Below are 13,057 nucleotides of genomic sequence, written 5' to 3'. Positions count from 1 at the left end.
AAAACCGGGTTTGAATTCGAACATCTCAACTCGATCGAGGAGAAAAGGTGGCTGGCAAATGCTGCTGAGACGCTAGCAACAAGCGAAGTGTCTCCTTCTGACCTGCGCAATGCATACTCGAGCATGCTACGTGCCGACGTGTTCGAGAGCTTCATGGCCAAAAAGTTCTCATCTTTCAAAAGATACTCAGGCGAAGGAGCCGAGTCCATGCTACCCGCAGTGGAGACTGTATTGCAAGCGTGTACTACGTCGGGTGTGTCGGACGTAGTGATCGGTATGCCTCATCGTGGACGTCTTGCCCTTCTTGTTGGATCTCTCGAATACCCGGCACACAAAATCTTCCACAAAGTGAAAGGATACTCGGAGTTCCCCGACACTTTCCGTGGCATTGATGACGTATCGTCACATATCGCCACTACCGTAGACAAGAAATACGCCGACAAAAAAGTGCACGTGTCATTAGTGCACAATCCGTCGCATCTGGAGATTATCAATGCTGTTGCAACTGGTAAAGTTCGTGCCAAGAATGATGGTGACTCGAACACCAACGCAATGGCATTGCTACTTCACGGTGACGCAGCATTCGCTGGCCAGGGTTGTGTGCCCGAAGCGTTGGCGCTTTCTCAACTTCCAGACTTCCAGACTGGAGGATCGGTGCATATCGTGGTGAATAACCAGGTGGGGTACACGACCACGTACCCGGACGGTCGTGCGACGCGGTATGCGTCGGATATCGCCAAGAGTATCGAAGCACCGATTCTACACGTAAACGGTGAGAGCATTGCGGACGTGATCCGTGCGTGTCGTCTTGCTGTAGCCTACCGTAACCAGTTCCACAAGGACATTGTCATCGATTTGATCACATTCCGTCGTCACGGACACAACGAAGTGGACGAGCCACGCTTCACACAGCCGAAAATGTACGAGCGAGTGGACCAAGCGGATCGATTCCCCGTGAAATTCGCTCACGAACTGGAGAGTGTTGGTCTTGTGTCACGTACGAGTTTTGAGAAGACTATCGAGCGTCTGAATGAGCATCTGGAGAGCGAATTGAAGATGGTTACGGGAGAACCAGGCTATAGACCCACAGAGATCGACGCGTTTAAGGGCAAGTGGGCGACGATGATGCAACCAGAACCTGAAGATCTGTACGTCAACATGGATACTGGTGTGGAGATCGACAACTTGATCCAAGTCGGACTGGCTTCTGTGGAGCTGCCTGAGAGGATCCAGCCACATGGTCGTCTACAGCGTACGCACATCAAGTCACGACAGAAAATGCTGCAAGTGAAGGACGGAGAAACCCCCGGAGACTTGCGTGTTGACTGGGCTACAGCTGAAGCCATGGCGTTCGGAACTTTGATGCAAGACGGTCACTCGGTGCGTCTTGCTGGACAAGACTGTCGACGTGGCACGTTTAGTCAAAGACACGCCTCGTTCACAGACCAGAAGACAGAAGAGCGATACTTCCCACTGCAACATCATTTGCCTAAGACATCGGAGACTGTTGGGAAGCTCAGTGTGATCAACAGCAATCTGTCCGAGCTGGCCGTCATGGGCTACGAGTACGGCTACAGTGTGGAGAGTCCCGAGAATTTGGTCATCTGGGAGGCGCAGTTCGGCGACTTTTTCAACGGCGCTCAGATCGTGATCGACCAGTTCTTGTCAAGTGCAGAGTCCAAGTGGATGCGTCAATCCGGTCTCATGTTGTTGCTGCCTCACGGCAACGATGGAGCCGGCCCAGATCACTCCAGTGGCCGCGTGGAGCGCTTCTTGCAGCTTGTGGACACTCCTGCGTTGACGCCACGCTCATCTGTCAAAGAATCCAAGACGGAACCGGTATGGAAACAGTACCAACACGACACCAACATGATCGTCGTGAACGTGACTACGCCGGCCAATTTCTTCCACCTGCTGCGTCGTCAGCAGCATCGCTCGTTCCGTAAACCTGTGATCATTATGGGGCCCAAGATGCTGCTACGTCTTGCTGATGCCACCTCGCCGCTGTCCGAGATGGGGCCACACACAGCCTTCCAGCCAGTTCTCTCGGACCCGACGATCACGGACGCGTCGCAGGTCAAGAAGGTGTACTTCTGCTCCGGTAAATTCTACTACGAACTGGCCAAGGAGCGACTTGCACGTTGCAAGAATCCCGACACCATCGCACTCGTTCGTGTGGAAGAACTGGCGCCGTTCCCGTTCGAGCAAGTGGCTGGAGAACTCGCCAAGTTCGACAATGCCAAGAAGTTCGTATGGGTGCAGGAAGAACCGCTGAATCAAGGAGCATGGACGTACGCTCAAGCGCACATTGAGAAGCTGCTGGGCAAGAAACAGCACCTGGAGTTCATTGGACGTGATAGCCTCGCTGCCCCCGCTGTCGGCTTGTCCAAGCGCTCACATGAACAACTGGAGGTGGTGCTGACTGAAGCGTTCGGCCCACAGAAGTAATCGACAGTAGCGCTAGGACAGTAGACTGATACATGTACGGCGCGCTAATAGACGTTCAATTGCCACTCGATACAGCACGCTAAACGCCAGCCAGTGCAATAAAAACACGAGCGCTTGGGTATATAAAGAAGTTACTTACGCAAATGAAGGTTGGTGCGTTGTGCGGAGGTCGCTACGGCTCGCTGTAGACGATGGCGGAGGCGTAGCTCACAGAAGAGTCACCGTGACGCATGCAAGCGCTGCTCTGAGCGTATTTGACGAACTTGAGCGTGCACTTGAGCTTCTTTGACGCCAAGATGGTGTTCAACAACAGAGAGATCGGATGGCGACCGCAAATTGTGTTGTTTGTTTTGTCCAGGTATCTCGTGAAGCCCGCCGCATCCAAGCGCTCAATGAACTGCGTTCAAGGAGCAGACAGCAAACGTCAGTTGTTAGCGACACCGATTCCTAGTAGAAGGCAAAGCTTTGTACGTACCCCCATGCCTTGGTGGTCTAAATATTTGATGTATTCGTGGATCTCGCCGTAAGTCGAGTCGTGTGGCTGGTAGCGGAATCTGAGCAATATACGAGGAGAACGTTAGTCTGCTATCCAATACTGCGCTGGTTATGAAGGCGTTACTCCCTTACCGAGGTCCCCAGTGGCAGAAATCGGAGCTGATCACAAACAAATTCTCGTCGTTCTCCAGATACGGGGCCAAAATCCTAAGACACGAGATAAAATATGTTGTTATAAGCCCTCAATGCTGCAAAAAAATAGTTTCAGCTTTTTAGTGGCCATACTTTCCGTATTCCTCGTCCGTTTTGGACTTGGTGTTACCGACCAAGATCGGGACCGCCGTAAACTTGCGGCCATTCATCACCTATAACACAATACGCTAAATTATTTGTAAAAATAACAAAATTAATGAGTTTAAGGAATCCTACCTTGAAGATGAAAGGAAGATGCATCTCGATACTGTGCTCGTCCTCGTCAACATCCATCGACATAGTCGCAAACTTACCCTGCAGCATCCAATAGTACCGTCAGACGAACCTTAAATTACTATTTTTTTCACTTTCTCCACCTACCGAGTCCACGAGCTTCTCGTTCACTTCGTGGTCGATCGAAATGTTGCCCAACGGCGTCTCGTACTCGTGTGCAGTCGACACAGCACATCCACTAACAGCCAATCAGCACTGTTGCCTCCCACTTTTAGCAGCTTAAATGGATGTACCCACCGCAAGTAGAAGTGGTGCGATGGCCCGAGAATGAAGACGCGCTTGATTCGGTCCAAGTTGAGCACTTGGTGGTACGCGTACGCCGCTGTGGGGCCCGAGTATCTACAGCGCAACAGCACACTCCGTTCAGTCCAGAGGCTCGTCGCTGTAAGTGTACACAAGTCACAGCCGCACCGGAAACCTGCATGCGGGGCAATAATGGCGCGGATACTCGGCTGTTTCTCCTGCGTGTCGTTGCCCTCCGCGGCACCCAGCCAACCTGCAACACAAGCCTCCCCGGCACAAGTGAGCACTGGGCCCTTTCTATGCTTTAACGGTGTCATCGCACACCTGACAGCTCTTCCTCAAGCTTGTGCTCGTCGTGCGAGTACCAGGAGCCCGCGTGGGTGGCCAATCGCACGCGTACAGGACTTGGCTCGGGCTTCTTGGACATGGCCTCGTGGGTTGAAATCTTATCGAGGTCCGAGCGGTGAGGCTTCTTCCGAAATGATGCGCAGTTGAAGCTGTCGCATGGACTTTTTTGGGACTTTTTTACTTATACCGATGCAATACCGCCCGGGCATCGGTTTTTGATACGGATAGTTGAAGTTGAAATTTTTTGGGGCAACAATTCTCACAAGTGGCAGCAATTCTCACAAGGTGAAGTGGCGAAAGGTGCTAGTGGTGCATCTGCTTGCTGTTGTAAATTGCGAATCCTAGCAAGTAAAGTACCGGTACTTGTCACAATAAGCTCAGTTTTGCTGCGAACTAAGCAGCTGTTGAAGAACGCTAACAGAAGGACTCGAATGAAATATTACAGCATTTGCTGGTATGTGCGTAAGCACCGTATGGAGTCTATGTAAGTGGTTATCATACAGTACAACGTGAAGTGCACGTAGCGTACTCCCATACAAGATTGCAAGATCTCGTGAGCACTGTGGCAACTGGCCAAATCTGATAAAACGGGATTCATGCGGGCTCGTGTTCACTGCTATTGAAAAGCAGTGCACACACTAAATATAGCGCATAATTTCCGATTTCATGCCAAACAAATGGTGCGGGGGACGCATTCCAGACGACAGGACCAGGTGCTTAAGCACAATCCGGCATTACCTCACACCTTCACTTTGAAATGCACCACGAATGTTACGCAGCTTTGCCTAAAATCGAGATCCCCTATTTCCCATGTTTCGATACGTATACAGAAGTCTCAATTGGCCGAAGCATACGACAATGGCTGGTCTTATCATCATCAAACGAACGGGTGGAGCTGTAATGGTGCACGCGAACGGAACGGCTGCTGTTCGGTGGATGGTGAATGCTGAAGCTTCCCAACCACCTTTCAGACATCACTCTTGTATTTTGGTCTTGACAGCCAAACCCACTGCCCCACAGCAGTACACTCACACACGAGCGAATTTTTAACGACACAGTCGTCACCACTATTACCGCAAACAACGTCCTAACTGTATCAACAACACTAAGACCGATTCACGATGAGAAACCACCACCGCTACAAACACGCTGAAACCGAGAAGGACCAGGTCTTGGCACTTAACAACTACGCCGAAGGCTTCTTGGTGAAGCAGGGTGCGCGCGTCAAAAACTGGAAGCGCCGCTATTTCGTATTCCGCGACGGCTACCTGTCGTACCGTAAGGACCAGCGCGAGACTTCCAAAGTGTTGGGCACAGACGTCGTGCTCGACGTGTTCTATTGGTCTGGTGCGGAATTTGGTTTGTCCATCAAGCTCAGCAGTGGCCGCTTGCTGTACATATCACCCGCGTCCGAGCAACAAGCTTGCGTTTGGTACGAGGTGGTGCAAGGCTACGTTATGCGCCAGCAATTGACCCGCCAGCTTCAGCACGTAAACCGGCAACGTCAAAAACACCTCGAGCCCATTTGGGAAACCGAAAACGCCGCAGAGCAGAGCGCCGAGCGCAGTCAGTACAACCTCTTGCGGTAGATGAACTCCACAAACAATTCGAGTCCCGCGCAAATTGCCCATCAAGCGCCCACCAATACGGAATTGCTCCCGTACTCTCGAGCGAACTTGAAGCCATCGGAAAGCTTCAACAAAGAAAAGCGATTGCCTCGAAGAAATAAATTTTAATCAGCACACCAGAGATAAGGATATACCCGAGGCCTGCTTTTACTGTAAAACATGCATACATGTACAAAAGTATCACTGGTCTCACAATGGGTTTACGCAAGTACAGTACGTGACCGGTATCGTAATTCCAGTTAATTAACTCCGTTCGCGCACTCTAGTTTGCCTCCTTCGTCTTCTCCACAGCAGATTTCTCCTTCCGTATCGTTTTACAGCTGGTCTTGTGGTTGGTCCAGTCTTCTACCTGATGTTCCTTGCAGCAGTAGAACGGGCTTCGCATGCACATTGCAGCAAGGTCGTTGCACCCTCCGCGCCTCCCTTGCTTCTCGTGGCCAAACCGCAATATCTACAGCCCACTTCGGCAGCACTAACCTCCCCAACCATTACCTGCTTCAAAAACATGGTCTCAAATGTGTGCGCCACGTTAGTGAGCATCGTGAGGATAACCTGCTGCCGCATCTGCAGTGCGAGCCACACGTCGGCCTCCATGAGTTTCCCCTGCTTAATCAGGTTCTTCTTCTCTTCAATAATCTCGGGCGACGCTGAAGGTAGCAGCGACTGCACGTTCTGTTCTGGGTCCGCCAGGTCAATGAAGGCCAGAGAAACGTGCTTGAACGTCTCACCGGAGAACGTGGGCATAGTGCCAGAAGCTCGAAGTGACGCGAGGTAGAGAAGATCGTGACGACTACACTGGTCAGCCTTAGTGGCACGTGCATTCATGAGGCGCAGCAGAACCTTTCCGTTCTCTTCCAGTAGCGCCTTAAGTGTCAGCTCGGGCGTGAGCAGCTGTGTGGCCTGCGGACGCGGCTCCTTGGGGTCATACGATAAAGGAATATCGGGCGATGCGTTGCGAAGCAGCGACACTTGACCGGCGTACGGCAACGCCAAGAACCAGCGCATGAAGGCGGACGCATTGGCACGCCAAAAGCGGGTCAGATACTTGGAGGGCGACTCCTCTGGCGCAGTGGCCGCGGGCGCGCCTGAGTCGGCAGCTCCAGCCATTTGGACTTAACACTTTTTTCTACTACTGTACTGTATTAAAACTTAATCCTTTCAAATAGCATACAAAAGCCATTTGTTTTAACATGAAGGAGAAACAAACGCAAAATAGAGGTCGGACCTCACATTTTTATATATGTACTATTCTAAAGGAATTAAAATACAGAACTTCTTTCCACAGTGCGAAAATCCGACCCGTCTGTTTCTGGCTAAATCAGTTCATTTTGAACACCGACTCCGAAGCGAACCGGAGGTCAATGACTGTTGGGTAAGAGCCTACCAATGGGCCCCAAGGACCTTTTCGCAAGTGTCGAGTCGACAATGTTAAAGGTACGATAATTTGACTTGGTTACACTATTGGGACCAATCACATCGAGTGTAGGCGCGTGTCTTTTCAGGTTATTGTGTATTGTGCATGTAGAATCCAACTAAAACCTCCTTTGAATTTATTTCTCACTTTTACTTCTACCTTCTGCCGAGCAAGTGCCCAACCAACAGGATTTGAGCCCAATGGTCAAAAACTCAGATGCAGACGCTGCTACGGAGGCAGTCCTGCCTCCCCCGCCGCCCACGAAAGGGGCGAAGAGCAGAAGGTCACGCAGATCGCTGGAGCGCTCGCAGCTCTCATCACCAAGCTCACAGCCAAAGTGCCGAAGTAACAGCTCAACAGACGCCGCAGCAGCAACAACCGGCTGCGCAGAACCAAGCACATCGGCCTTCGCTGCTGCACCTCAACGAGAGAGTGCCACCTGCCAAGGATGCCAAGATCTTCATGCGAAACTTCGACGGCAGCGAGGTCTACATGGGACTTGGTAGCGGCTTCGAGCAGTGGGCGCTGCTGTTCATTGAGCAGATCAAGATGGCGGAGCAGGCGTGTGGCTACGCCTGGCCTGAGCGCTACAAGGTGATCAGGTTCGGCCAGCATCTACGTGGTAAAACGGAGCTCTTCTTCCAAGCAGCACATCATGCGCTGGTGGGCCACGCAGCCGATGCTCTGATTTGTGGTGGAGCAGATGCACTTGTCGCTCAAGCGGGTGCTCTCGAGGCAGCAAGGAATGAAGCTCTTCGGCGCGAAAAAGGACCCGTCGCGATCGTGGAATGAGCACTTCTCGTACTTGAATGCTCTCATGATGGCAACAAACGCGTCACCAACGCTAGTGCTGGAGAGCATCGTCAAGTACGCTGACCCAGACTTGAGGCACGCCTTGATGGTTAAGTTTGACATCACGCGGCCGGATCCTCTCCAACAAGCGAGCGAACTGGCCGTTTGATGACCGATGAGGATCGAGCGCCAAAGTACCTTGGTAAGGAAGTCGTGAACGCAGTGGCTGAGTCCCAAGAAGAAACAAGGCGATGCCAGAACTGCAAGAAAGTTGGACACCTGAAGAAGAACTGCCTGGATCGTTCCGCTGGGAGCAGCAAGAACAAGCCAGTAAAGGTCGCACTTGCTGCCGTTCAAGTCCGTGGACGCTACGAGCTGAACTCTGGACAGCGGCGTCAGCCGACATCTTGCCAATGATTCTGCGCTACTGGCTAACGTAGTGCAGTGCTCTGGTGAGGACACATGCATGTTACCGGATAATCGAACGATGGACGTAGCCAAGAAAGGATCGGTGGATTTTCGAGCTATTGTCGACGGAGTCGCGGCTGAGGTGGAGATTAGTGAAGTCTACTACGTGCCGAAACTCGCGCGGAATCTGATCTCATATGGACGGCTGATAGCGAAGGGATGCTCTCTCACCAAGCGCAACGGAAAGTTGGCGTTGATGAAAAACAACGAAGTGGTATTCTTTGTCGACGTGAATCACCACGTGCCTGTGGCTTAACTTGAATCGGTAGCTACAAACAATGCGGAGATGGACCACGTGGTGGACACGAGTACAGACACAGCCTCGCCGGTCGTCGCCACGGACACGATGATGGGCTTCCATGCATGTCTCGGTCACTTGGCATTGGACACTATTGGACGTATGGCAAATGACCCCGCATCCGGTATCAAGATATCGAATCGTGACCGCAAGCCTTGTATGGTTTGTGCTGAGGGTAAACAGACTCGAGCGAGCCAGCCGACTAAAGATACCGGAGATCACGCCGATCAATAAAGTCGAAGGAGTTATCGGCAGTGACCTCAAGGGTCCCATGACGCCACTTAACCGCCAAGGTAGCCGCTACATGGTTAACTTCGTGGACCACAAGTCGAACTACTGCAACGTGTTCATGGCAAAGAAGAAGAACCTGGGTGCAAAAAAGTTTGAGGACTTTCTTGTCAAGTTCGAAAAACGGCTCGACGTTCGTGTGCATGTTCTCCGCACGGACGGTGGAGGAGAGTACCGAAACGTGGATCGCTTCTGCAAAGCAAACGGAGAGGCTCGTCAGGTGTCAGAAGTCGAGAATCAAGCTGCAAACGGTAAGGAGGAGCGGGTGCATCGCACGGCTCTCAACATGGCTCAGTGCATGGTGTTCGGTGCAGGATTACCGCTGAGCTTCTGGGGTGACGCGGCTTAATACGCGACGTACGTGCTGAATCGGAGCTCGTCACGCCCTAACGAGGATCGTAAGTCGCCGCTCGAAGTGCTGACTGGCGAAGTACCAAACCTTCGCGACATTGTCATGCTTGAATCAAAGTGCTCCGTGTTTCGTGACCCTGGAAACCGCGCCATGAAGAAGAGAACGTGTGAGGGCGTCGTCGTCGGCAAGGACGAATCGACCAAGGGGTACAAGATGTATCTGCCTTCGGAGAACAAGGTGATCGTCACGAGGCATGTGCAGGACATCCGCGCGTTGGATGAGAACTCAGATGTGAAGACACCGACTGCTCTAGCTCCCACGACGACGACACCACCGGCACCACGCTCCACAATACGAAGATTCCGTCGCTCACGCCGCAAGTCGCGCCGCCGTGCTGAAGCTGATGGAGACGTGGAGGTTGACGAGTCGAGGCTGAACACTGAGCCTGTAACTTTGACCGTATCCGAAATTGAGGATGTTAATTTTTACACTGATGACCCGGACCCGAAGAGCTACAGACAGGCGCGGAGAGCGCGCCTTGGGCTGCAGCTGATAAGGAAGAGCTTGAAGCTCTACAGGCGAATAACACGTGAAAGCTGGCCAAGTTCGAGCCCGGCAGCGTTCGCTTGCATACCAAGCGGGTGTATAAGAAGAAGCGAACAGGCACGGGTTTGATCGAGCGGTACAAGACTCGATTAGTTGCCTGTGGCAACGAGCAAAAGCTCGGCGCTAACTTCTTTCTCGTGTTTGCTGCTGTAATTTCCTGACTGGTGTCAAGTTCATCTTCGTCATTGCGATCATATGGAAGGTGCCTGTCAGACATGGCGACGTTCCAAACGCGTATGTGAAGGCGAAAACGGAGGAGGGTATATAAATTGTGCTGCTCGTCCCCGACGGACTCGTTATCACGGAGGAAGAGCTAAAACCTCTCGGAGCTGAGAGCGTGGATGAAGTTGGTCTACTTCTTGGTCAGAGCCTTTACGGTCTGAAACAAGCAGGACGCCTTTGATATGAGCACCTTCATCGCGAACTGGTCAAGCTTGGGTTCATCCAGTGCATTACGGACGCTAGTCTGTACTTCAAGACTGTCAGCGACGGAATGGTGGTCGTCGGAACGTACGTGGATTACCTGCTGGTTACTGGCACGGACGAGAACAGGGTTTCCCAGTTCTTTGTTGACATGTCCGTCCTGGAGCTCAAGGATCTCGGTGCTGCCAGCCATTTTACTTGGAACGCGTGCAGTACGACGAGCTCAGTGGTTACAGGTTTGACCAAGAGGCCGCAATCGTCGAGATGCTCACCAAGTTTGGATTGGACAAAGCAAATTCGGTGCGATCGCCGATCGGAGGAGAAGACGCGGCAGAGTCAGATTTAGCAGAACTACTTCCACACGCGGCTAAGGATATCGCGTCAGCAGGGCCGACGGTGACAAATTTCCAGTCACAGGTGGGGAGTTGCTGTGGATTGCGAGATGCACGCGTCCAGACATTATGCTCGCTGTACACTGTGCAACGCGACGGACTCATGCACCAACGATGGCGGATTGGAAGCTGGATAAACGCATCGCCAGGTACCAGAGTGGCACCCGATCGCACAAGATGGATATGTCTGGCGACGACAATGCTAAAAGGCTACCACTACGATTGCGCTCGTATACGGACGCCGACTTTGCTGCCGACAAGAGCGACCGCAAGTCTGTGAGCGCGGCAATCATCCAAGTAAACGGAATGACGGTGTCATGGCAGTGCAAGAAGCAGAGTTTCGTGGCACTATCGACGACCGAGGCGGAGTACATCGCTGCGGAGGTGGGTGCTCAAGAGCTACTCGGGATGATGGAGCTATTGGGTGAGCTGGATATCGCCACCGAGCTACATCTGGCCATGCTGATGGATAACCAAGCGGCTATCGTGCAAGTGCAGAGCAAAACGAGCTCGGCCAAGGCGAAGCACGTGGACGTCAAGCTTAAGTTTATTCAAGATGGCGTCGTGGTGCCAGAGTATGTGGCTAGCGCGGAAATGCTTGCCGACCTGCTGACGAAGGTGCTGCCGGCGCCACGGGTGAAGGAGCTACGAGAGAAGATCGGACTCGTCGACATCGAGTAATTCAGGAACCTCGATGCTCTGGGGAGGAGTATTGGACATTGATGTAAGAGCCAGCCAAAATGGCAGGCGACCGAAAGCCAGACCCCCAAGGGCCTTTACGAAAGTTTCGAGTCGACAATGTTGAAGGTACGATAATTTGACTTGTTTACACTATTGGGACCAATCAGATCGAGTGTAGGCGCGTGTCTTTTCAGGCTATTGTGTATTGTGCATGTAGAATCCAACTAAAACCTCCTTTGAATTCTTTTCTCACTTTTACTTCTACCTTCTGCTGAGCCCCAGTCAAAATAGGGTAAGCGAAGCAGCAGCGATATCTACTGAGATAAGATGTTCATTCTCGTTTAAGTACGAATCGCACAGATTTTCGCACTGTCGCACCAGTGGGAGAAGCAAAGTGCGAACTGTTCAACAATTAAAAAAAATGTTGGAGTGTGGTGAGGCTCATAGCGTCGCTACTAAATTCGGAGAGCACGCGCCTCGCCACTGATGAAAGTCCAGAATTGCCGCGGCCATCGGCAGTGCCAGCGGCGCTGGCTCTACAAAAAAACAATTCTCAGCTCGGTGGGGCATTTGTACGGTTTGCCCCATCGAAAAAGCCCTGCCATGTGGCGTGATCATCTCTGGCAAATGCATCCATCCACTCACTGGCAGTGCTACTGACACTGCATCCAGATTAATTCCATGGCGGCTAAACGACTTAAGATAACTCCTCGCTGGCATAAAACTGTCTGTACTGTTAATATATTATAACACCTTCACCATGGCGACAGGCCGATTCACCTTGTGGCTGCGTCATATTGGAAATAATAATTAACTCGGCGCAGACGAGCGCTCGCCACCGTGTGGAGCAGGGCGAAAATCCATCCCCTACAACGACGCTTTCGCAACCCCAAAGCAGCCTGCTTTCCACGAAGATTGCAGCTTGTAATCTAGCATTCGGCAATGCGCTTTTAAATACCAATAAACACCTGCCCGGTACTGTAGTAGTCGCACAGCGGAGCCATCACGAGCGGATCTGGTCGCGTCTGGTGCCGAACTTTGGGCTTTTCGTTGTAAGTCGAGCGTGTATTGGTTGAAATTGTGAGGTGTAGGGTAAAATCGTTGTCTGATTGTGTTGCACACTTCCAAGGGTAGGTTTTTGCCTATCCCTGCTGGCTTACTGCTCGAGTCAAATCGTAGCGCGTCCCCAGTGCGGCGTTGAGCTTCCCTTCACGTTAGAACGAACGTGCTCTCTGTGTGCCTTCGCGAGTGACTTGCGGACGTCGACAGGTAGGCTCTGAATCCCCTTGCGCCGGGTCCTTAAACGCGCCAACCTCCGTCTCCTGACGCCGACCAGGACGTTCTGAGGGACCTGCCCCACCTTCGTCGACAGCCATGGAAGTCGGTGCCCCCGTGTGGGTCTTCGACCGTGAATTGTGGCACGAGGCGGTCGTTGCCGCTCCCGTAGACGCGTCTTCGGGTCTCGTGGAATGCGCTATCGAACCAGAGCCTAATGACGAGCATCTTGTGACCCCCGAGGGAGACGACGTCGTCCCCGACGCGCAGGACTTCCAGACGCCGCGTAAACGTCGTAATTCGCGACGTAACTCGATGCGACGGACAGTTTCCATTCAAACAGAGCTCGTACTACCGCGTAACCAGGGAGAACACTACCACACCGTACAGGACTTGACCAAACTCGTACATCTACACGAA

At 52.3% G+C, this 13,057-nt stretch overlaps 6 protein-coding genes across 6 annotated transcripts; 2 read left to right on the top strand and 4 right to left on the bottom strand.

Annotated features, from left to right (window-relative positions):
• Positions 1–123: 123 nt before the first annotated feature.
• On the top strand, positions 124–2,448 carry PITG_21517 (2-oxoglutarate dehydrogenase E1 component, putative; the record flags this gene model as incomplete). The annotated part of the gene is made up of 1 exon (XM_002894877.1): positions 124–2,448. The coding sequence occupies one exon, from the start codon at positions 124–126 to the stop codon at positions 2,446–2,448; it is 2,325 nt and encodes a 774-aa protein (XP_002894923.1).
• A 172-nt stretch (positions 2,449–2,620) lies between these two features.
• Positions 2,621–4,141, bottom strand: PITG_21516 (memo-like protein; the record flags this gene model as incomplete). Its single annotated transcript, XM_002894876.1, has 9 exons — positions 2,621–2,845; positions 2,924–3,002; positions 3,076–3,150; positions 3,229–3,308; positions 3,373–3,450; positions 3,517–3,607; positions 3,667–3,768; positions 3,841–3,925; positions 3,997–4,141. 9 exons carry the CDS (start codon positions 4,097–4,099, stop codon positions 2,621–2,623), a joined length of 918 nt encoding a protein of 305 aa, XP_002894922.1.
• A 1,000-nt stretch (positions 4,142–5,141) lies between these two features.
• On the top strand, positions 5,142–5,609 carry PITG_21515 (uncharacterized protein; the record flags this gene model as incomplete). The annotated part of the gene is made up of 1 exon (XM_002894875.1): positions 5,142–5,609. One exon carries the CDS (start codon positions 5,142–5,144, stop codon positions 5,607–5,609), a length of 468 nt encoding a protein of 155 aa, XP_002894921.1.
• A 301-nt stretch (positions 5,610–5,910) lies between these two features.
• PITG_21514 (uncharacterized protein) lies at positions 5,911–6,755 on the bottom strand (the record flags this gene model as incomplete). Its single annotated transcript, XM_002894874.1, has 2 exons — positions 5,911–6,099; positions 6,126–6,755. The coding sequence occupies 2 exons, from the start codon at positions 6,753–6,755 to the stop codon at positions 5,911–5,913; spliced, it is 819 nt and encodes a 272-aa protein (XP_002894920.1).
• A 3,463-nt stretch (positions 6,756–10,218) lies between these two features.
• Positions 10,219–10,482, bottom strand: PITG_21513 (uncharacterized protein; the record flags this gene model as incomplete). Its single annotated transcript, XM_002894873.1, has 2 exons — positions 10,219–10,332; positions 10,381–10,482. The coding sequence occupies 2 exons, from the start codon at positions 10,480–10,482 to the stop codon at positions 10,219–10,221; spliced, it is 216 nt and encodes a 71-aa protein (XP_002894919.1).
• Positions 10,483–11,803: 1,321 nt separating this feature from the next.
• Positions 11,804–12,738, bottom strand: PITG_21512 (uncharacterized protein; the record flags this gene model as incomplete). Its single annotated transcript, XM_002894872.1, has 3 exons — positions 11,804–11,898; positions 12,321–12,377; positions 12,588–12,738. 3 exons carry the CDS (start codon positions 12,736–12,738, stop codon positions 11,804–11,806), a joined length of 303 nt encoding a protein of 100 aa, XP_002894918.1.
• Positions 12,739–13,057: the final 319 nt, after the last annotated feature.

Source organism: Phytophthora infestans, genomic scaffold (genome assembly GCF_000142945.1).
Source record: "Phytophthora infestans T30-4 supercont1.378 genomic scaffold, whole genome shotgun sequence".
Classification (NCBI taxonomy): Eukaryota; Oomycota; class Peronosporomycetes; order Peronosporales; family Peronosporaceae; genus Phytophthora; species Phytophthora infestans.
The sequence above is the reverse complement of the archived record's forward strand: the minus strand, read 5'-3'. Positions and strand labels throughout refer to the sequence as shown.